Genomic DNA, 21029 nt, shown 5'->3' with positions numbered 1-21029 from the left:
TCACATTAGTTATATCGGTCTCTACGCGATGTCGCCACTATTCAACACTTGTACACAAAAAAAACAAACAAATAAACAAATTCGATAAACAAAAAATTTCACATCACATCACATGTGTTTAAATTTTTTTGATAATTTGACAATCAAAAATAAATTGAATCATCATCATCATCATGAGCAATATTTATATTCAAGAACCACCTACATGTGGTAAAGTATTGCTAAAGACAACTGTCGGTGATATCGATATTGAATTATGGTCAAAAGAAACACCATTAGCTTGTCGAAATTTTATACAACTTTGTATGGAAGGCTATTATGATAATTGTATTTTTCATCGATTAGTTAAAGGATTCATTGTACAAACAGGTGATCCAACTGGTACCGGATTTGGTGGTGAATCCATATATGGACGACCATTTAAAGATGAATTTCATTCAAGATTACGATTTGTACGTCGTGGATTAGTGGCAATGGCCAATGGTGGTGAAAAAGATGATAATGGTAGTCAATTCTTTTTTACATTAGAATCAACACCTGAATTACAGAATAAACATACGATATTTGGAAAAATATCTGGTAAAACATTATACAATATGTTAAGATTAGGTGAAGGAGAAATTGATCGTAATGAACGTCCTGTTTATCCACATAAAATTCGTTCCATTGAAATACTCAATAATCCATTTGATGATATTGAACCACGTGAAAAACGATTAAAAGTAAAAGAAAAATCCAAAGAAGATCGTGCACGTGAACGTTTGAAAGGTAGTAAAAATTTTGCACTATTATCATTCGGTGATGAAGCCGAAGAAGAAGAGGAAGAAATAACAAAAATATCAGCAGTATTTAAAAATAAAAGTAAAAGTAGTCATGATCTACTTAAAGATGATGATAAATTAAGTTCAATACCTGTTGTTGATCCAAATGAATTGAGCAACGATCCAAATGATGATCATGAACAACGACATTCCAATGAAAATGATTCAGACAGACAAAAACGTTTGGCCAATGTTAAGGCAAAACTTGACAAGGGAACATTGAGAAAAAATGATGATGACAACGACGATGATGATGATGATGATGGTGGTGGTGGTGGTGGTGAATTAGATTTTTTCACTGAAGAAAAACTTGAAAAGAAAGCCAAAGAAATGTAAGTTTTTTTTATGGTTAAATTTCTTTTGTAACGAATTCTTTCTCTCTCTCTCTTTTTACATCCAGTGAAAAAGCCAAAAATGAATTTCAAAAATTGAAAAAACAAATGCTAAAAAAATTACGAAAAGAAGAACAAGCTGCTGCTGCTACTACTACTACTGCTACTGCATCCGACAATGATCAATCAAAACCAATCATCAATGATGCTGTTGCTGAATTTGAAGCTGAATCAAAAAAATTTAAAGAAATTAATCAAAAAATCCGAAAAAAAGGTAATGGCCGTGAACAACAATGTTTGGATTTGTTACAGAAATTCAAAGATCGTTTACATTCAACGAAAAAAGATAAAGACCATGAGGAAGAAAAAATTATTGACAACGACAATAATGATGATGGTGGTGGCCCATTGGTCAATTTCAAAACATCATGGTTATCACATCGAATGCAATGTACTGGTGATGATGAAATTGTACTGGCACGTGATGCAAATATTCGTAATGAAGAAGATTGGTACGATATTTATGATCCAAGGAATCCAATCAACAAAAGACGACGTAATGAAAATTGATTGATTGATTGATTGATTTCGGCTGTACAACAACAACAACGACAAAAACATTTCATTTAATTAACAAAGAGAAAAAAAATTCCATAAACAAATTTAAATATATTTTTGGAATATAAAAACCAAATGTGTTTGATTTTCATTTTGGTGGAATATTTTTTTTTTTTTTTTTGTTGAAAATAAATAAACGCAGCTAACGTATCTATTTTTAACCACGTGATATGGATACATTCAATAACACGAATAATAACAACAACAATGAAAATCGATTGGTGAAAATTAATGATGTAAAGAATAATAATGATTTTAATAATAACAATGATGATGATGACAATGACCACAATAGTCCACAATCACCACATTCACCTATTGATGAAATAAAATCCAATGATACAATGACTGATTATCATATTAGTAAATATATACCATCACAATTGACAACAAATGATTTGATTGTCAAACAAATTGATTTGGAATCAATTTTTAAATCAAAAGTAAGACAACAACAACAACAACGTGAAAATTCTATTACAAAACAAGAACAACCACAACAGCAGCAGCAGCAGGAAACAATTGTTTTAGATAAATGTTCGAAAACATTGATGATGAACAATGATGAACAACAGCAACAGCAACCAATTTTTGAAACACCGGTAATGCCTATAACACAATGTTCATCATTAAATCGATTGAAGCAATGTACACGAAGAAAACCACATCAACATCATAGTCATCGTCATCATCATCATCATCATCGTGAAAATAAGTATGTAAATTATTCATTATAATGTGTTTCGATTAATTGATTAAATTTTTTTTTTTTTTTTTTGGTTTATAAATCGATTTTGGCCAGTCAAAGCAAAAAACGAATTGGTAAAGAAAAAACAGTTACATCATTACGGCATCAACGGAATACAAATGATCCAAGTTCATTGCAAATGTTACCATTACCATCATTGCAACAACAACAACAACAACAATCACCGGTGATAATAAATAGTCAAAAATTACGTTTCGAATCATTAAAATCACCTACAGCAACAATGCCGGCAGCTACCGGTGGCGGTACTATTCAACAAAAAGATACAACAACAACGGTGACTGAATTACGTCATTATAAAGGTGTAGGTGGTGGTGGTGGTGGTATACCGAAAACATTGATAAAAGCAATTAAAAATTTTTTAAATAATTTACCATAATCAATCCAAGCTGGTGGTGGTGGAAAGAGAAAGAAGAATGAATGAATTTCTAGTAGAATTTTTTTCTGTGGTTTTTTTTTTCTGAATCATAAAAATTTAGAATGAGAAGATAGTATAATTAGTAGAATAAATGGGCAAAAAAAAAATTGTCAACAAATACCTTTTTTTTCATTCACATGTGTTGTCTATATATTATTTGATTTATATATTGATTTTTGTTGAATAATTATACAATTTTACAAATAAAATACGAGAATTTAGAAACAAAAATCATAACAACAACAGAATTAAAATTGTTTGTGTGTTTGATGATGATGATGGATGTTTGTTTTTTTTTTTTTTTTTTTTGAAATGTTCGAATTCGAATGTTTTGAGCATATTTACCGGGATTTTCGTTTGTGTGTGTATGTGTGTGTGTTTGATTCATCTTTTTTTTCTGGCAAATTTCCCGAATATTTATAATCAGATTATTTTCATCATATAAATATGCTAATTTTATTATCGAACTCATTTATGGCAAGATATAGATGATGATGAGAAAATAATTGTATATATACAAATGAAATACATACATACAATGTATAGATGTTACGAAAGAATGACTTATATTTTTTTTTTATTTCGTTTGGCATTTCCTATTTTGTTACATATATATCCTAATAATGATGGCTGTAACAATGGTATTAAAATTGGAGATGAAAAAAATAGGAAAAACAACAACAACAACAACAACAATATAGTTGATTGATTGATTGATTGATTGGAGAGTGTTTATCACATTTTAAAATATCCAATTTGATGAAGGAGAACAAAGAAAAAAAGAAAGAAAAATATTATAATATCTCATCAACAATAAAATGATATCGAAAATTATTCAAATCAATTATGTTTCGATTGAGAAAAAGTAGTATTAGTAGTAGTAGTATTAATGGAATCATCAACAGTAGCAATAGAATATGAAGGAATTTCAAAGGAAATTTAATAGATAATGATGATGATGGTGATGATAATGATGGCAGCCAATGATCTATGGCTAATAATAATAATAATAACAATGATGATGATGATGATGATGAAGTAATAAGAAATGATGTAATCGTTTCATTAATCACGGCTATTATGAATATAATTGATATTGTTGATATGATTGTTATCCAACTATTTGTTGAATGGCCATAATAATTATGATGATGAATGGATCTTGAATCATTACAGCCATCACTTTCACAGAAACACATATGTCCTTGGCCACCGGATTCTTCCATACAAACATGATCAACCATAAATAGATTTATCTGTAATCTTGATGTACATGTTCGCCATATATTTTTTTGAGCTATATTCATGATAATATAAAGAATAAAGATTATTATTAATGGAATTGACGATAAAGACTTACGTGTATTTTTTTCCAATACAATCTTTACACAACAACCTTCGCACATTTTCATCAAGCTCATATCGAAACTAACATTGAATGGATCATTACAATATGGATCGTTGATTGATTCACATTCATAACACCAAACTTTGGATCCTAATTTACATAATATAAACGTCATATATGAATAAATGTTCCGATTAGAATAAAATAGATTCGAAAACAAAACAAAAACATACGTAAACATTCTTCTTCACAATTGGCCATCGGTATAAATATGCTGATTATCAATATGAATAAAACTGGAAATAAAACTGTGAAAAAAAACGAACAAAAATTAATTGATCACAAAGATTGTTCATATATGTAAAAAAAAAACGATATACCATTGGCATTCGGTAGATGATGATATATTGTGGCATTGGCTGTGATATTAAATGATTGAAGGCGATTATTATGATGGCCATAGATAGTTGTTAATGTTGATGATAATTTACGTTTTATCAGTAGCCAACACCAACGCCACCACCACCACCATAGATTTATTAATGTGCATAATTTTTTATCGACAATAAATGACGATAATGATGATGATGATGATGATGAATTGATGAATGGCCAAATTTTTTCCATTTCAGCCATCTTTTGGCAACAAAATTATCTGATCAAATTGAATTGAATCTCACTTGATGTTTTGAAATTTTTTTTTTGTTGTTGTTGTTGCGCTCACGTTGTTGTTGATTATTTTGTTGTTTGTTCCTGGATCAAGTCATGTCAAGACTGGATGGCATCAAAAAAAAAGGATGCTGATAAGAAATAATTGAGATAAAGTGGGGATTTCTTTTTTTTTTTGCTAATAAAATGGATTTCGGATTGAAGCAAAAAAAAATTTTTTTTCACTATTTGTCAATGTCAAAACAAAACAAAAAAAAAACAGACAAATTTAATTTAGATGAATGTAAAGAATCCGTTTATAATTACTTTATATGTGTGTGTGTGTGTTTGTGTGTATATAGTGTGTGTGTGTGTGTGTGTGTGTTTATACCCCAGTTATTATCACACACACACAATTGTCTCAATGACTTTTCTCGATCACTTTGAAAAAAAAATGTAACGGAATGACAAGAATGATGATGATCACAGAATACGACAAACAAAAATATTAAAATGGTAATGATAATGACGACATACACACACACACCAAAATTCACAATATAAAACCCAAGAAAGAAATAAAGAACGTTCATTCTGTCGATTCTGTTCACTGATCTACTCACTATGCGTGTTGTATGGTATGTGTGTGAATCTATTTGCTCTATTTTCATTTGAGCTTTTATAACAACAACAACAACGACGACAACTTTCAATAGAATCGGCGTTGTAGTCGTTGAACAAGAATATTCGTAGTTGTGTATGAACAAAATACACACAAAACAAAGAATAAAAGTGTTTGTAAACAGGGAGCCAAAGAGGCAAAATCATAATTGTTTCAATATTAATTCTCTTTTTTTTTGGTTTAACACTTTGACTGCCCAAGAATTTTCGTTGTTGTTCGCATATTTGTCTATATATAGTTGTTTGGTTGGTTGGGTCATTCATGATACAGATGTGGTAATCAAAATGTTAAAATTTATCCATTCATTTATAAATAATCGTATATACAGAATTATTAACCCAGAAAAAAAATGGTGCCATCACATATATGGTACCCATTGTATAGTATGATGATGATGGGTTTTAGGGTTATTTTCTTTTCGGGCGCAGAATCCATCCATCTAATATATGAAATCAATTCTTTCTTTCTCTCTCTCTCTATACACGGCAGTAAAAACTTTTCAACAAAAAAAAAAAAAAAAATATTCGTGATTTTGATATTCTATAGGGTCTTGCGTAAGTGTGTGTTTGTTTGCTTACTTGTGATGACAATGATGAATCGAGTTGAATTGACTATGAAAATGATAATCAAACAAACAGACAAAAAAAAGAAAAGAAAAGAAATAAAATTAAAAAAAAATAGAAGAAAAATAAGAAAGAGTGGTGATAGGGAGTGAAATAAAATATTCGACGATTCGAATGAAAATAAATATAAATATAAATCACACAGGCATCATTATTGGGTCTATATAGGAAAAAATCAACTACTGCTATTTTGTCATCCATGAAAATAGACATCTTCTTGGGCAATTCAGTAACTCTAGTGGATTCTCAAATGTGAATTCCCAATTGATATTTGCTTCACTTGTCAAATTGTTAGATTCGATTCTTTACAGGGTGTTTTTGTTGTGTTTTGAATATAATATCTTATTTTTATTTATTTTACAATCTTTAGTGAAAAAAAACGTTTAAATAAACGATTTGTATCATGTTTCAATGTATCGATTGAATGAATACGATGATGATGATGAGATGATGATGGTGGCGATGATATAGTTGATCGGTGGATTCGATTTCTTTTTCCTGTTGTAGTTTTTTGTTTACCATCACATTGTTGTTGTTGTTTTTCGGCAGCCGATAATACATTACAATTGGTAAAATAAACATCATATACATCTGGATGATACATTTTGAACTGTTCATAAAAAAAAATCAATTAAATTTGATGAAATTTGGATAATTTTTTTTATTACCTGTTTAATCCATTTAAGTTTATCACGTTCACTTAGTGTATCATCACGCATTATACTTTGTAATAGATCACTTAATGCCATATCGGATAATGCATCACGTTGTAATTCATATTCTTCATTCGATATTTTATGACAATAATCATTTGATGATTGATCATCATTTTGTTTTTCATTCAATTTGTTTTTCTAATGTTAAACATGATTAGATTAGATTTTTTTATTTTTATGAATCACAAACACACACACACATGCAAACTTACCATTAATTTATCAATTTCTTGATGAAATTTTCGGGGGATTCGAAATATATCCCAACATTCATCAATTAGAAAAGTGACAAATTCTTTCGATTGTAATTCATCAAAATCTCGTTCCTTTTCTGGCCGCAATATACAACGAGTGAATATGGTTACAATCTGTTGGAAATTTTGTTATTTGTGAAATTGAAATTTAAATTGAATATAATTTTAAAAAAAAATTCCATGTTTTACATACATGTTCTTTCAATGTTAATGAATCATTGGTAAGTAAACAAATTTCCTTATTGGACAGAATACGTGCAAATAGCCGTATCAATAGCTGTAGATATCGTCGATTTACATTTGGCAATAAAATTAGTAACAATTGTAAAAGTTCATAATGATTTTGATGATCAATAGATTCCATTTCCGTTTCCATTTCATTCAATAGCTGAGAACTTATTTTATCACTTTTACGTCTTTGTAATGAATAAAATTGTCGTTTGGATGAACAATCATCATCAAACGTTTTATTGAACATATATTCACCATTTTCAGGTGGACTTTCAAATTTTTGTCGATCATCAGTTGTGTTTGGTGTTGTTGTTGTCGTCGTTGTGAAACAATTTTTATTATTTCGACTTTTTCTCGGTATTGTCGACAGAGCTCTAAATGTATTACTAGTAAATTGATTGATTGATGAACTGGATAATGGTGATGATACAAACGAATTTGGATTCGAATGTTGTTGTTGTTGTTGTTGTTGACGAAAATAATGCAGAAAACTGGGAAAAACAGCTGATAATTCATCGATAGGAACAATTTTAGTAACAGGTTCTTTACTTGAAAATATAGTTTCATATACACAATTAGCTGGTAAACCTAGATCATCATTAATATGTTTAGTATGACCATTATTGATTTTCAAATGAGATTTCGATAAATATAAGCGATGAACATGAATGAAAACTGAATAATATGATGATGGAATAATCGGTTGTTCCATATTTGTAAAATATTCACGAATCAATTTGAATACATCGGATTCGAATCCAGGATATTTTGGCAGACAATTAGCACTGCCTGTTGCTTTTGGCCCTAATCATAATTATTATTTGATAATTTAATTTTAAATCATAAAAACAAAAATAGATTATATTGACTTACAATTTGCTAAACATTTCATTGCCGACATTATCCATGGTGGTAAATCTTCATTTTTATCTGTCAACTGTACAATACCATTTGTATTGACACGAGTAACATTATTCAATACAATTTGACCATCTATTGTTTGCAATTTGATATCATGATTGTCATCAACAATTGATGGCCACAATCGATTCAATTCAGACCAAATAATTTGTTTATAAATATCAATTTTTTCACGAACATCTAATTCAAATTTTAATTTTGTTGATGATGATGATGATTCTTTACTATTTTCATCCACTGGATCATCATCATTATTTTTTCGTATTAAAAATGAAAAATTTTCATTCGCCGTAAATCGATATAGATCATTATTATCTTTGATTTCTTTCATTTCACCATTCATGATGACATGTTCAATAATGTTCGATTCATAGTATTTACGTAATAAATTCAATGCTTGAAATCTAATTGATTGACGAAAAAAAAATCATCATCAAAATAAAACAAAAAAAAAATCAATCAATTACCTTGTAATTTTATTTCCATTAAAACGTTGTTGATTTTTAAGATATTGTTTAAGCCACGTAATAGCATCGGATGCTGTAAAACAATCTGCATATGATTTCAATTGTCTACGATGTTTTTTCAATTCGATGCCCAAATAAAATGCATGTAATACATCGTTCCACTGTAGTGGGGATTTTTTTTTTTTTTTTTTTTTGTTTCAACAAAACCAAAAAAAAAAAACAACTTTTGATTAGACTCACCATTTTGGTTGCTTTGAATTGATCATTCAACAATGATGATGATGATGCTGATGAAGACATTCTGGAATTGTTGAGATCTCGAAATTTATGATTGGATTCGGTTGTCATTGTCGTCGTCGTCGTCGTTGTCATTATTTTTAGTATTTATCACAGAATAATTTTAGATTAGACCTTTAGATTTCAATAAAAAAAAATTGTCCACACACACAAAAAAGACAGGCAAACAATGATTCACATTTTATCTTGTACGTCGGGATAAAATTGTCAACATATGTGTGTGTGTGTGTGTAAATGTGTCGGGATTGTTGGACATTTCGGTTTGATATTTGGGTGACAGCAAGCAGCAGCAGCAGCAGCAGCAACAGCTGCCAAAAAAAAAAAGGTTCGCAGCTGGCGCAACAAGCCATCAAATGATGATGAGCAATGAATGGCTCCGCCTTTCATTCATGTATTCATGTGTGAATGTGACCCGATACCAGATTGCGTATTTTTTTTTTTAATTTCGGCAACGGTCAAATTTTTTTTTACCCTAATTTTTTTTTCTGGCCGCGGTCATACAAATATGACATAGCGGAAATTTATCTTTTTTTTTTTTTTGGTGGAAAAAATTTTTATTTGCAAACATTTTTTCTATAAAATAAACAACAAATGAATGAATGAATTTTATTATTATTAATTTTGGATCAAAGACTTTGAAAACTTTTCATCGATTCCATAAGATCGACAAGCAAAAAAATTGGCGTATAATATTGTTTAGTGATCGGTTTATCCAATGGTGGCTGTGGCCCAAGTTGATCACACAATGTGGTTGTTTCATCAAAATCACCACAAACAAAATTGACAAAATTACCGGTTAAACCGCGTATAGAATCCATAATTAATTCATCATTATTCTCTTCCGAACAGACAACATCGTCGAGTACAACACGTGCACATTTCATTCCTTCAACATAATTACTAAGAAAAAAAATGGATAATAAATCAATTAATATTGGAATTGAAATCAAATTCATTCTAATATCAACTTACCAGCAAGCATATTTAATTTTATCTTTATCATTTTTGAAACCAACCAATTGTTTTGTTTGATTCATAAAATTTCCAATACAATGATCAGCACGATTAATGTGTTTATTAACACACGGTGCCACTGTTAATAATTTTGCCAAACGTTTTGTATTTTTACGACAATAAAGTTTAATATTCTGTTTCAATGTATAGATGATAATTTTGGCCAGATCGACCATTTCTTTTTTATAACAATGAAGAAAAAATTGTTCCGTTTCACGTACCAAACGAATTGATTCTCTGAAATTTTTTTTTTGTTTTTAGAAAATGAAATAAAAATTACTTGACCCACATACAAACAACTTACTTGCAAAATCCTTTAGCTTGATTGAAATTTTCTGGCAATTTTCTTGCAAATGTTCCAATTGGCATCATTTTTGCAACTTTCAATTCAATCTGTTTCAGATTATTTTCCGTACAATTTGTTCGATTTTTCAATAGATAACGTGATTCCGCATACACCGAATTCATGGCAATCAATGTGATTAGCAATGATAATAATAATAAATTTATTATCCAAAATAATGATTTGTTGATCATTTTTAATTCAATCAATGAAAACAATCGAACTAGAGAGAGAGAGAAAAATACAGAAATTCGAATCATCGAATCGATGGTTGACGGTCGATAATCGATAGTATTTTTTTAAATTAAAAATTTCGACAAAACAGGTGAAAAAACAAATTAGGAAAATTTGAAAAAAATGTTTTTCATGCAAACATTTGATCGAGCTTTTTATTCTCCTTTTTCAAAATATAAGGATTCGTTAAAAAAACATACATACTCTTCTTCGTCTTTTTCTTTTCTGTTTTGCCTTCATCTCAATCGATTGAAAATGTGCAAATGAGAATAATTTGTGGCCTTCGAGGCGTTTGATGTTTTTTTTTACTATTTTTACTACATATATCAATTATATATTGCATTTTATCATTCAATGGAATATTTGATTCCATTTTTTTATTTTTTTTTATTTTTTCATCATCATCCAAATAAATCTGATCAATCATTTGGCGTAATCATCATCATCGTGGTCGTCACAATCGATTGCATCCCCCATCACTTTTTCACCGACTTTTTGACATCTCTGATTATTATTCTTGATGATGATAATCAGATTCGCAATGAGAATTTTTTTTTTTTTGATTTTGATTTTGGGAGAAATCATAATGTGTGATGATTGAATGATGACGGAATTCATAATGACAAGGTCAATTTCAAATCTAACATAAATCGATCATCATCATAAAAATAAAATTATAAATAAAAATAATTCTTCACATGTCATAATTCAGACACGCACATATTGATGATAATTCTATAATTAGAAAAATCTTATCAAATTCTAATTTTTTATTGGAAATTTTTTTTTTTGTTCAAAATATTTCATCGGAAAAAACTGACAAAAAAAAACACACACACATACACTGATTATCGATAATATGATCGATTGACACAAAAATTTAATCGTTCGATTTGCAAAAAAAAAAAATGTACAACAACAACAACAACAACAGCAAGAATTGTATTTGATTTCTTGATTCGATTTTCATCATCATTGATCATTGATAAATTGATTGCTATAAATAGAATTTAACTCGTTCATGCAATAAAAAAAAACAGTAACCTTGTAACATTAAATTGATTATAATTATTTCATTCGCTAATTAATTAATTCTTATTCTTTATGAAAAAAAAATTCGATTATCAATTACCAGATCTTGTTTTTTTTTTTTTTTGGAAATAAAATGCTCTGTGATTTCATATGGTTTCATTGTTGGAATTCAATTCGCGAACGCACACAGATAATCACTTGTGTTTTTGTATTTGTTGTTGGTTATGGAACGTCATGATGATAATGATGATTATAGTGATATTGATCATCATCATGATGAACAAAACTATGGTCAACAACAACAACAGCATCAGCAGCAGCATCAATTGCCACCTTCATCTAATTCGTTCAATAACCTTAAAAATGATCATCATTTATCAAGTAAGTTTGTTTATTTTATTTTCTTTTCTTGGGAATTTTCCTTTTAATTTTTTTTTTTGTTTTGTTTTAAATGCTTCACATGTGTTTTTCATGTTAAAATCCTTGATTTTAGATAATTTCAAGAATCATCATTATCATCATCATCATAATAATAATAAAATTGTCAAACATATACCCTCAGTATTGTATCCATCGGATTTATGGCTTAAACAGCAGGTTTTATTGGATATTGAAAAAATTTTCACTGCTACACCATCACCATCACCACCGCCACCAGTACCAACACCACCAGTACCACCTACTCCTCTTTCTCCTGTCGTTGCGAATCCGGAATCAAAACGACCACCAGATATCTTATTTAAAAAACGATCAAAAACAAAAGTTTTGACTAAAATCAAATCAAAAACAACAACAACACTATTTCCAGCCAAAGATTTTGATGAACCATTATTATCAGCGATAAAATCGATGGAAAAAACTGATGCAATTGTAAAAACAAGACGAAAACGAACAATAAATCTTCCTCGTACCCGAGAGTAAGTGTATGATTGTAGAAAATAATTTGAATTTATCCAATTTAATTATCTATTCTAGTCGTAGATTTAGATATCAGAAACCTTTACCAACAACAACAACAACTATGGAACAATCGCCAAAATCACCATCACCGCCACAAACGACCAATAAATGTTTGAATAATAATAATAATAATAATAAGGATAATAAGGATTGGTCAACATCAATGAAACAAAAAAAACTAATGAAAACCACAGGTAGTAGTGGTAAAAAGATTGAATCACTAAAAACACCATCAATGATATTGATGGCAGCCGCAGCCGCAGCAGCAGCAGCAGCAGATGAAAAGAAAAAATTTATTATAAATAACAAAAATGATAATGATGATGACAATGATAATTCCCATCGTTGTTATTCAACGATGATGATCAATGATCCAAAAGAACAAACATCGACAATTATTGAGAATATTAAAAATCTTAAGATCGATGGCCGAAATTATCATCATCATCAACATCATCGTGTACAAAGAAAAAAATTAATAGAGGACAATTATAATTATCATCATGATGAAACGGGGACAATTCGTACAAATACAACTAAAATAGATAATGAAGAGAATAGGAACAACAACAACAACAACAACAACAAGAACATTCGTAAAGCATGGAAACAACAACAACAGGATCAATCACCATCAATATTAATATGGAAAAAAAATCTTCGACCAATGTCGAGAATATATGATTCGATCAAACAACAACAACAACAACAACAACGTCCACATTCAATGATGATTTTGAAACGTGCAACAACAACACCAAGAAGAAGGGCAACAACAACAACAACAACAACATATCCAAGATCATTGATTAAAGCGATCGAAAATTTTCTTAAAAATCTTGATTAAACTAAATCGAGCAACAAAACAAAATAAAACAACAAAAAAAAGCAAATCTTCACTTCTACATTAAGAGAAATGAAGATCATGTTTATTAAATGTACAAAGTAATAGAAGAAATTCATCAATATCCATTGAACGTGCACGTTTCATTTCAAATTTTATCTCGGTTAATATTGCTGTTATTTTATCTTTGATATTGAATCCATTATTATTATTACGGTCGATATTAATATTTTTCATTGAACAATGTACTTCATAATTATGTCGTAGCATTTCCATTACTGATGTTTGATGAAATAGATTTGATAAGGTTTTATTTTTACGTAGAAAACATATCCGTAACATACCGTCCCATTCTTTATAATTAATCATTGGTGGTGGATTTATTGGCTCTAAACGTATTACTGATGATTCTACTTTTGGTGGTGGACGGAAATTATTTTTACCAACTTTCATTATAATATCAACACGTGATAATAATTGAGTGTTTACAGATAAACGACAATAAAGTTTATCACCAGGTTTAGCTACTAAACGTTGTGCAAATTCACGTTGAAACATTAATATTGCACAACGAAAAAATGGCCGATGAAGTAATAATTTAAATACGAATGGTGATGATATCTGATATGGAAGATTGGCTACACAAACATCGAAAAATGGAAGATCTTTACGAAGAACATCGCCAATAATAATCTTTAGCTTTGATTGTAATGGGCTATTTTGTACACGTTTCTGTAATTCGGCCACTAATCGGGTGTCCACTTCACAAGCTATTACTTGTTTACATTTTTCTAATAATTTCATGGTCATATTACCAGTGCCAGGACCAACTTCCAATACAACATCGCTTGATCGTAATGCAGCCTTTGTTATTGTGTAAACAAATAAATAGAAAAACAATTAACAATTCAATTTTATTCATACGATAATCATACCTTATCGACCATACTGGTCACTACCAATGGATTCTTTAGGATATGTTGGCCTAAAACTTTATTAAACTTGATACCTTGTTTCTGTATCTCATTATGTTGACGAGATTTTTTCTCTGTTCTTATTTTGGACATTTTTTTTTTTTGTTCTTTTTGAATTCACTGAATAATTCGAACAGAATTTGAGAAAATCTGAAAAAGAATTCTTTTCGTAGAATGTTTCACACACACACACGTAAATGACAAATCACGTGGCATGAATGAATGCGTTACGTTTATTTTGAATGTATCTCATATGATTCCACATTTTTTTTTTTTTTTTTGGTAGCCGTTTTTTTTTCTTCATTCGCGGTTTCATCAAATCATCATTATAATGCAGTTTTGTGTGTCTGCATCGTGATCATCATCATCATCATCATCCTCCTCATTATCATTGTCATTGAATAGTACACATTACAGTGGATGTATAGTTGATTTTTTTGTTTGTTTGCTTATTTGCTAAATAAATTATGCTATTGGATTCAATGCCGACTGTTGCTTTAGATTATGATGTTGATAATAATACCGGCATTGGTGCAAGTATTATTACAGGCGGTAATGCTACAATACAATCACCCCATCATCATCATCATCCACAATCACAATCACAGCCACCGCCAATAGCCGATGATTCGATGAAAATGATGAACATGATGATGATGACATCGTCATCACCGTTAGCCGAAACAATATCGGCTGGTCATAATTTAGATATTATCACCAATTATGTGGATTCATTCTTACAAGCTGATTCTTTTTTTCCACAATTAAATGAATTATTAAAAGTTTCACCCGGTAACTTATGAACAATGTTATTTGATGATTTCTTCAGGTTGTTTATAATAATGAATTTTTAATTATAAAATTCCAATAGGATTCGTATCGATATCTGGACGACGAGATTTTGATTATCCAAATCTTGAAGAATATGGTAATTCATTGAAAACACTTTCACAATTTGTTGGTCTTAAAACAATTCCATTGCCTAAACTTTTGATTGAACAATTTGGTCGTAAGTTTTTTTTTATTGTTGTGTTAACCTTAGTTTCTTATTGTTTAATCATATATTTTTTTCATTCATTAAAAAAGAAATGGTTCAACGATGTGAAATGGGTATCTTTGCCAATATTGGACGTGCTTGGCTGGCTATCGATACAAATGTTTATCTATGGAAGTATGATACCGGTACCGATGTTGCCTATTATGATGCTCTTTCACGTATGATAATCAAAGTAGAATTGGTGAAACCCAAACAAGGTGTTCTTAAATCACACATCAAATACATTCTCGTATTGGTTACATTTACCGAAATCATTTTGTTGGGCATCACTTTCAGTGGTGATGTGAATAATCCTGATGGTGATCAGGGAGATTTGTTGGTTATGCCTGATCCATTATTTACATTACCAACGGATAATGTTGAAGTGAAAGTTATTCAATCTACTGATGATGGTCGAATATTTTTCGGTGGTAATGATGGATCACTTTATGAAATTCATTATCAAGCTGATAATGGTTGGTTTGGTGGAAAAAGTTGCCATAAAATTAATCATTCAGCTAGTTATTTATCGTTTTTGGTGCCTAAAATATTGAAAAACTATAAACAAGTACCCATTATACAGATTCAAATTGATAAAACACGTAATATACTATATACATTGAATGAAGAAGGTGATATCGAAGTATTCGATCTTGGCATTGATGGTAAATCGGCTCAACGTGTTGTACAAAAATCACTTACATCCATAACACGTGAAGCGATCGCTGCAGCATCTGCTATCGATGAAATGAATTTCAAATCAATCGTATCGATTAATTCAATGGAAGAATGTGAATCAATTTATATAAATTTAGTTGCCGTTACAAAAACTGGTGTTCGACTTTATTTCACTACGACATCATTGAATACACCGGAACAACGACCATTCGGTTTAACATTATTACATATTCGGTTACCACCTGGTTTCGCAGCCTCATGTGGTCAACATCGGCCAACAGCCGTACAACAAACTCATTATAAGAAAGGAAATTTTATTTTCATTTCATATCAAACTGATAACAAAGATACATTATGGACATTAAGTTCGGATTCATTTGCATTTCGAAATGAATTAAGTGAATTATATACGATTATACCATTGAAAACAAGAATCTGGTCAATGGCTGAAGAACCACAGATTGTTGAATATAAACCATATCAAAGTTTATTCTTTAAGAATAAAACATTTGCATTAGAAACACCGGCCATCGTTACACAGCATATTGAAATGCCACAAAAATTTGTTTTCCTAACCGCACAGGGCGTAATTGTTGGCTATAAACCACGTTTAGTTGACCAGTTGAAACAATTGTTGATGGAAAATCAAGGCTACGATAATGATGCGGTTAAATCATTTTTTCATCTACATAGTGGTTCATTTCAATCGAATGCCTGTGTATTTGCTTTGATATTGGCCTGTGATTCACAACCAACTGGTGAAGAAAAATTAATTGAATGGGCAACATCGGCATTTTTTCATTATGGATCTGAAATGTTAAATTCAACACAACATCCAATACATCAATCGAATATACAAACATCAACACCATTCATATCGACTCCTTTGGCCAGTCCATTGATGACAATAAGTCCAGGTGTTGGACATCAAGATCAATTACCAAGTCCTGTACGTCCATATGATAGTCCGTATAAGACGAATCTAATGAATCGTTTTGATATGAATCAACAACAAACACCATTATCATCACTATCACCACCACCACAACAGCATCAGCAACAACAACAACAATCACAACAAGCTCATTTTCCATTGCAAAATTGTTCGGGAAAATGTCGTGGTCTTTTCATTTATTTTTCACGTATCATTCGACCTATATGGAATTTGAAAGCAATTTCAATAAATCAAAAACAAACACCAGAAGGACCAAAAGAATTACTTACCAGTAATATATCGGTAGATGAAATTAAAGTATATCTACTTCGTTTAACATCTTTATATAGTTTTCTGAAGAAAAATATGAAATTCACAGAAATAGAATCGGATAAATATTTGAATTCATCATCATCAACATCATTCGCTATCAATGATCAACAACAAATGTTTGAACGTAATCTATTGTTTGGTCTATTCAAATTGATTGAACATTGTCTTGAAGTATTGAATCTATGGAAATTATTATGCATACATCAATTCCATGTGATTGTTGCCAATTTGACCACAGATAAACAGAATCAATTATCAAATATGAATTTTAAAGAATTAACAGTTTATGGTAATGAAATGACAACATTATTGGCCAGTGCATTGGTACAACGATTTATTGAAGATCATTCAACAACTGATATTATTAATCGACGTCTACAGGATGTATGTCCATCTATTTATAAAAATGAAAATGCTTTACATGCCAAAGTACATGAAATGGTATTGAAATCTAAATCATATACCAATGAAAATGATCGTAAAATTTTATTAGATAATGCATTGAAATTATGTAAAAAAATTGGTCCAAGAATCAATCTACAAGCCATTTGTGATCTATTTCAATCGATTAATTGGTATGAAGCTATTGTTGATATTTGTCTTAATACTGGACAACAACGTGATCCACAAAGTTTAGCATTACATTATTATAAAAATCGAGATAAAATGGATGCCGATTTACAAGTGAAAAATGTCTATGATTCTCGTATCGAATGTTATCGGCTATTATTAGATGTATATGGTCGTCTTGTACAACAAAGTAAATCATTGCTTAGTCCACGATCATCATCATCGTCATCATCATCATCATCATCATCGGCAACAAAATTATCAATGGTGGATTATCCTAATCCTGATGAAGCTAAACAATCTGCATTGACCATTCTACGTATGGCAACACAATCGAATGATGAATTATTTCATTATACACTTTATAATTGGCTTTATGAACATAATCAGATGGATAAATTATTGGAAATTAAATCACCATATCTAGAAGCATATTTAAAGGAGAAAACATCGGAAATTAATGATTCAATTGCATTAATGGATTTTCTTTGGCTTTATTATGAACGTAATGGCCATTTTAATGCTGCAGCACAAATATTGGCAAAATTAGCGGAACAAAATTCTACTGAAATACCATTATATAAACGGATTGAATATTTAAGCCGTGCTATTGTTTGTATGAAAAGTTTAGATGCACGTCTAATTACGAATAGTTCATATGGTTCGGCTGGTGAATTTCTACATATGTTGGAAGAAAAAATCGAAGTAGCACGTATACAGATGCAATTGTTGAATACATTGGAAAAAATAAAACCATCAAGATATGAAGAAGCTATACAGATGCTTAATCAACGTTTATTGAATGTAACATCATTATATCAGGATTTTGCTGAACCATTTCAACTTTATGAATGTCAATTGAAAATATTATATTGTGCCGGTCATGATGATATTAGTTTAATTGAAAATATTTGGCGTAATATTCTGGATATGGAATTATGTTCAGTTCGTTTGGCTGATTCACAAACACGGCAAACATTGTTGCGTAATAAAATCAAAGAATTGGGTGCTCTTTATCTGAATACAGAGAAATTTTTTCCACTAGGTAGCAGCTGATAATTGAATTTTGAAATTTTATTTTAAATTCTTTTTTTTTCTCTATAGAATTGATAATCACCATACTGGAATCATCATCACCATCATCAATAGCTAATCAAAATCAAACATATGAACCATATTGGCTAGTGGAAACATTGTTGACATTAAAAATTCCATTAATTAATTTGTTTGAAATTTATCACAAGATTTATAAATCACGAATCAATTATAAATCTACTGGCGGTATCACATTGGATCCAATCAATTTATTGGACATTTTAATCTATTTGATTAATCAATTGGATAATTGCCATATGAATTCTATTGATAGGTATGTGTGTTGTATGTTGTTGTTTTTTGTGGCTAATTTTTTTTTTAATTCAATTTTTTTCGATCAAAGACAATTTTTCGCTTCCAAAGCATTGGATCTAATATCTGGCTATAACAACGATTTGTTATTATTTTCATCATTGTTTGATTCAACCGAAACAAGATTGGTGAAAATTCGTAATGAATTGAATCGAACGAAAATTTATTTGGAACGTAATGTTGTTAAATGAACATTTGTGTGTATATCATATATATGTGTGGATCAATCTTGCTGCTGCTGCTTACATCACATTATCATCATGAAATTTTTTTTTTATTTATCACTCACTAATCGGACTAAATAATTAATGATTAAACTATGTGGATAACCTCAATTTTCTTAAATTTTGTTTCAATTTTATATTCAAATGATGATAAGGGCAGAAATGAGTTTTTTTTTTTTGGTTGAAATGAAACGAAAAAAAAAATTTACCGCTATTGACATTGACCGAAACTAGTGTGTGTGTGTGTGTGTGTGTGTGTGTGTTGAAGATCATGAGAATGATGATGATGATCAAAAGATCAAAAACAAGATTAACGCTCTCTCGGTGGTGGTGATGGTGACGGTGGCAGTGGTGGTGGTGGTGGTGGCATTTGAAAAATTAGATTTTTCAATTTCTGTGTATTATCATCATCATCATCATCATTTTTCGAGATCAAAAAAAAAACAAATTTTTTTTTTTGAATTTTAATTTAGGCCACCAGTTTTTTTTTGTTACCGATTTTTCCCCATTTACTTATTTCATGGCTCAATTTTTCGTTCTCTATCGGGTTAAAAACAAGAACGACAACTTGATGATGATGACGATAGATTTTTTTTTGTGTTTTTTTTTCACCATCCAAGAATATAAGAATTTCCATGTAAAAATCTACATTATTCTTGTTGTGGATGAACACTATATAGGAATAATGTCATCAAAGTTAATGATAATTTTGAATCAAATATTCGAATAAAACACACATACACACACACATGTACGAACAGACATTCCAGTCGCATTCTTGTTGATGATAAAAAAGAATAAAATGGAAAAAAATTATTTTTAGAAATTTTCTTCTTTTGTTCAATTTATTCCTAATTCCATACGCATACAATTCGTTGATGATGACGATGTTACTTTTTTCTTTCATTTTTAATTCATTCAATTGAATTCATAGCACAGAAAAAAAACAAAACAAAACAAAACAAAACAAACGAATGAAATGGCAGAAAACAACAAAATGAATATCATCATCATCATCATCGTTAAGAATCGAGGTAAAAAAAGGGGGTGGGAAGAAAAAAACAGAAATGGCAACCAAAATGTTTTTTGGGTTGTTGTTGTCGTCATTCATCCATATACATGCATGTGTGTATTATATAGACAATTAGTATTATCATATACAATGGTAACCAACCAACGACAACGACAATGACAAAATTGTATATATTTTAAAATTCAAGAATTCAAGAATTTCGTTATGGTTGATGACATTGAATGGTTGAATTTCGAATGTATGTGTGTGTGTGTGTGTGTGTGTGTGC

At 30.0% G+C, this 21029-nt stretch overlaps 8 protein-coding genes across 11 annotated transcripts; 4 read left to right on the top strand and 4 right to left on the bottom strand.

Moving 5' to 3' along the window:
• Positions 1 to 61: 61 nt before the first annotated feature.
• Positions 62 to 1932, top strand: LOC124497836 (spliceosome-associated protein CWC27 homolog). Its single transcript, XM_047061514.2, has 2 exons — positions 62 to 1153; positions 1222 to 1932. Exons 1-2 carry the CDS (start codon positions 174 to 176, stop codon positions 1721 to 1723), a joined length of 1482 nt encoding a protein of 493 aa, XP_046917470.2. The 5' UTR covers positions 62 to 173; the 3' UTR covers positions 1724 to 1932.
• Positions 1867 to 3250, top strand: LOC124497828 (uncharacterized). Its single transcript, XM_047061505.2, has 2 exons — positions 1867 to 2486; positions 2574 to 3250. The coding sequence occupies exons 1-2, from the start codon at positions 1942 to 1944 to the stop codon at positions 2917 to 2919; spliced, it is 891 nt and encodes a 296-aa protein (XP_046917461.2). The 5' UTR covers positions 1867 to 1941; the 3' UTR covers positions 2920 to 3250.
• A 268-nt stretch (positions 3251 to 3518) lies between these two features.
• qvr (glycosylphosphatidylinositol-anchored protein quiver) lies at positions 3519 to 6224 on the bottom strand. 2 transcript variants are annotated; one of them, XM_075734416.1, is made up of 5 exons: positions 6215 to 6224; positions 4687 to 5199; positions 4540 to 4614; positions 4319 to 4456; positions 3519 to 4255 (listed from the first exon to the last, which is right to left on the bottom strand). In XM_075734416.1, the coding sequence occupies exons 2-5, from the start codon at positions 4940 to 4942 to the stop codon at positions 3753 to 3755; spliced, it is 972 nt and encodes a 323-aa protein (XP_075590531.1). In that variant the 5' UTR covers positions 4943 to 5199; positions 6215 to 6224; the 3' UTR covers positions 3519 to 3752. The 2 variants fall into 2 exon arrangements, with proteins under 2 accessions (XP_075590531.1, XP_075590530.1); XM_075734415.1 differs by lacking the exon at positions 6215 to 6224 and adding an exon at positions 5282 to 5797.
• Positions 6225 to 6604: 380 nt separating this feature from the next.
• LOC124498082 (DEP domain-containing protein 1B-like) lies at positions 6605 to 9450 on the bottom strand. The gene is made up of 7 exons (XM_047061791.2): positions 9089 to 9450; positions 8849 to 9009; positions 8334 to 8785; positions 7423 to 8264; positions 7188 to 7343; positions 6928 to 7113; positions 6605 to 6869 (listed from the first exon to the last, which is right to left on the bottom strand). Exons 1-7 carry the CDS (start codon positions 9218 to 9220, stop codon positions 6612 to 6614), a joined length of 2187 nt encoding a protein of 728 aa, XP_046917747.2. The 5' UTR covers positions 9221 to 9450; the 3' UTR covers positions 6605 to 6611.
• Positions 9451 to 9671: 221 nt separating this feature from the next.
• On the bottom strand, positions 9672 to 11007 carry LOC124498083 (uncharacterized). Its single transcript, XM_047061793.2, has 3 exons — positions 10464 to 11007; positions 10118 to 10396; positions 9672 to 10045 (listed from the first exon to the last, which is right to left on the bottom strand). Exons 1-3 carry the CDS (start codon positions 10760 to 10762, stop codon positions 9772 to 9774), a joined length of 852 nt encoding a protein of 283 aa, XP_046917749.2. The 5' UTR covers positions 10763 to 11007; the 3' UTR covers positions 9672 to 9771.
• A 960-nt stretch (positions 11008 to 11967) lies between these two features.
• On the top strand, positions 11968 to 13575 carry LOC124497729 (uncharacterized). Of its 2 annotated transcripts, none has more exons than XM_075733889.1 (3): positions 11968 to 12149; positions 12262 to 12685; positions 12750 to 13575. In XM_075733889.1, exons 1-3 carry the CDS (start codon positions 11993 to 11995, stop codon positions 13573 to 13575), a joined length of 1407 nt encoding a protein of 468 aa, XP_075590004.1. In that variant the 5' UTR covers positions 11968 to 11992. The 2 variants fall into 2 exon arrangements, with proteins under 2 accessions (XP_075590004.1, XP_075590003.1); XM_075733888.1 differs by having other exon boundaries at positions 12744 to 13575.
• A 24-nt stretch (positions 13576 to 13599) lies between these two features.
• LOC124497462 (putative dimethyladenosine transferase) lies at positions 13600 to 14761 on the bottom strand. Of its 2 annotated transcripts, XM_075733890.1 has the most exons (3): positions 14508 to 14757; positions 13917 to 14436; positions 13600 to 13850 (listed from the first exon to the last, which is right to left on the bottom strand). In XM_075733890.1, exons 1-3 carry the CDS (start codon positions 14637 to 14639, stop codon positions 13636 to 13638), a joined length of 867 nt encoding a protein of 288 aa, XP_075590005.1. In that variant the 5' UTR covers positions 14640 to 14757; the 3' UTR covers positions 13600 to 13635. The 2 variants fall into 2 exon arrangements, with proteins under 2 accessions (XP_075590005.1, XP_046917074.2); XM_047061118.2 differs by having other exon boundaries at positions 13600 to 14436; positions 14508 to 14761.
• A 41-nt stretch (positions 14762 to 14802) lies between these two features.
• Nup154 (nuclear pore complex protein Nup154) lies at positions 14803 to 19839 on the top strand. The gene is made up of 5 exons (XM_047061117.2): positions 14803 to 15338; positions 15418 to 15555; positions 15633 to 19142; positions 19202 to 19466; positions 19536 to 19839. The coding sequence occupies exons 1-5, from the start codon at positions 15014 to 15016 to the stop codon at positions 19693 to 19695; spliced, it is 4398 nt and encodes a 1465-aa protein (XP_046917073.2). The 5' UTR covers positions 14803 to 15013; the 3' UTR covers positions 19696 to 19839.
• Positions 19840 to 21029: the final 1190 nt, after the last annotated feature.

This window comes from Dermatophagoides farinae, chromosome 9 (genome assembly GCF_024713945.1).
Source record: "Dermatophagoides farinae isolate YC_2012a chromosome 9, ASM2471394v1, whole genome shotgun sequence".
NCBI lineage: Eukaryota > Metazoa > Arthropoda > Arachnida > Sarcoptiformes > Pyroglyphidae > Dermatophagoides > Dermatophagoides farinae.
Note: the sequence above shows the minus strand (reverse complement) of the source record. Positions and strands in the feature narration are given on the sequence as shown.

Bases quoted from the DNA above. Each gene is read 5' to 3' on its own strand.
- LOC124497836 (XM_047061514.2), top strand. From the start codon at position 174: ATGAGCAATATTTATATTCAAGAACCACCTACATGTGGTAAAGTATTG. The intron at 1,154-1,221 runs GTAAGTTTTTTT...TTTTACATCCAG, and splicing joins GAAAAGAAAGCCAAAGAAAT to TGAAAAAGCCAAAAATGAAT.
- LOC124497828 (XM_047061505.2), top strand. From the start codon at position 1,942: ATGGATACATTCAATAACACGAATAATAACAACAACAATGAAAATCGA. The intron at 2,487-2,573 runs GTATGTAAATTA...GATTTTGGCCAG, and splicing joins CATCATCATCGTGAAAATAA to TCAAAGCAAAAAACGAATTG.
- qvr (XM_075734416.1), bottom strand. From the start codon at position 4,942: ATGGCTGAAATGGAAAAAATTTGGCCATTCATCAATTCATCATCATCA. The intron at 4,457-4,539 runs GTATGTTTTTGT...TATGTAAATTAG, and splicing joins TTGTGAAGAAGAATGTTTAC to GATCCAAAGTTTGGTGTTAT. The intron at 4,256-4,318 runs GTAAGTCTTTAT...TCATGAATATAG, and splicing joins TGTATTGGAAAAAAATACAC to CTCAAAAAAATATATGGCGA.
- LOC124498082 (XM_047061791.2), bottom strand. From the start codon at position 9,220: ATGACAACGACGACGACGACGACAATGACAACCGAATCCAATCATAAA. The intron at 8,786-8,848 runs GTAATTGATTGA...TCAATCAATTAG, and splicing joins AATGGAAATAAAATTACAAG to ATTTCAAGCATTGAATTTAT. The intron at 8,265-8,333 runs GTAAGTCAATAT...AATTATGATTAG, and splicing joins AATGAAATGTTTAGCAAATT to GGCCAAAAGCAACAGGCAGT.
- LOC124498083 (XM_047061793.2), bottom strand. From the start codon at position 10,762: ATGATTCGAATTTCTGTATTTTTCTCTCTCTCTCTAGTTCGATTGTTT. The intron at 10,397-10,463 runs GTAAGTTGTTTG...AAAAAATTTCAG, and splicing joins CAAGCTAAAGGATTTTGCAA to AGAATCAATTCGTTTGGTAC. The intron at 10,046-10,117 runs GTAAGTTGATAT...TTTTTTTCTTAG, and splicing joins AAAATTAAATATGCTTGCTG to TAATTATGTTGAAGGAATGA.
- LOC124497729 (XM_075733888.1), top strand. From the start codon at position 11,993: ATGGAACGTCATGATGATAATGATGATTATAGTGATATTGATCATCAT. The intron at 12,150-12,261 runs GTAAGTTTGTTT...CCTTGATTTTAG, and splicing joins AAATGATCATCATTTATCAA to ATAATTTCAAGAATCATCAT. The intron at 12,686-12,743 runs GTAAGTGTATGA...TATCTATTCTAG, and splicing joins AATCTTCCTCGTACCCGAGA to TCGTAGATTTAGATATCAGA.
- LOC124497462 (XM_047061118.2), bottom strand. From the start codon at position 14,639: ATGTCCAAAATAAGAACAGAGAAAAAATCTCGTCAACATAATGAGATA. The intron at 14,437-14,507 runs GTATGATTATCG...ACAATAACAAAG, and splicing joins TGACCAGTATGGTCGATAAG to GCTGCATTACGATCAAGCGA.
- Nup154 (XM_047061117.2), top strand. From the start codon at position 15,014: ATGCTATTGGATTCAATGCCGACTGTTGCTTTAGATTATGATGTTGAT. The intron at 15,339-15,417 runs GTAACTTATGAA...AAATTCCAATAG, and splicing joins ATTATTAAAAGTTTCACCCG to GATTCGTATCGATATCTGGA. The intron at 19,467-19,535 runs GTATGTGTGTTG...TTTCGATCAAAG, and splicing joins CATATGAATTCTATTGATAG to ACAATTTTTCGCTTCCAAAG.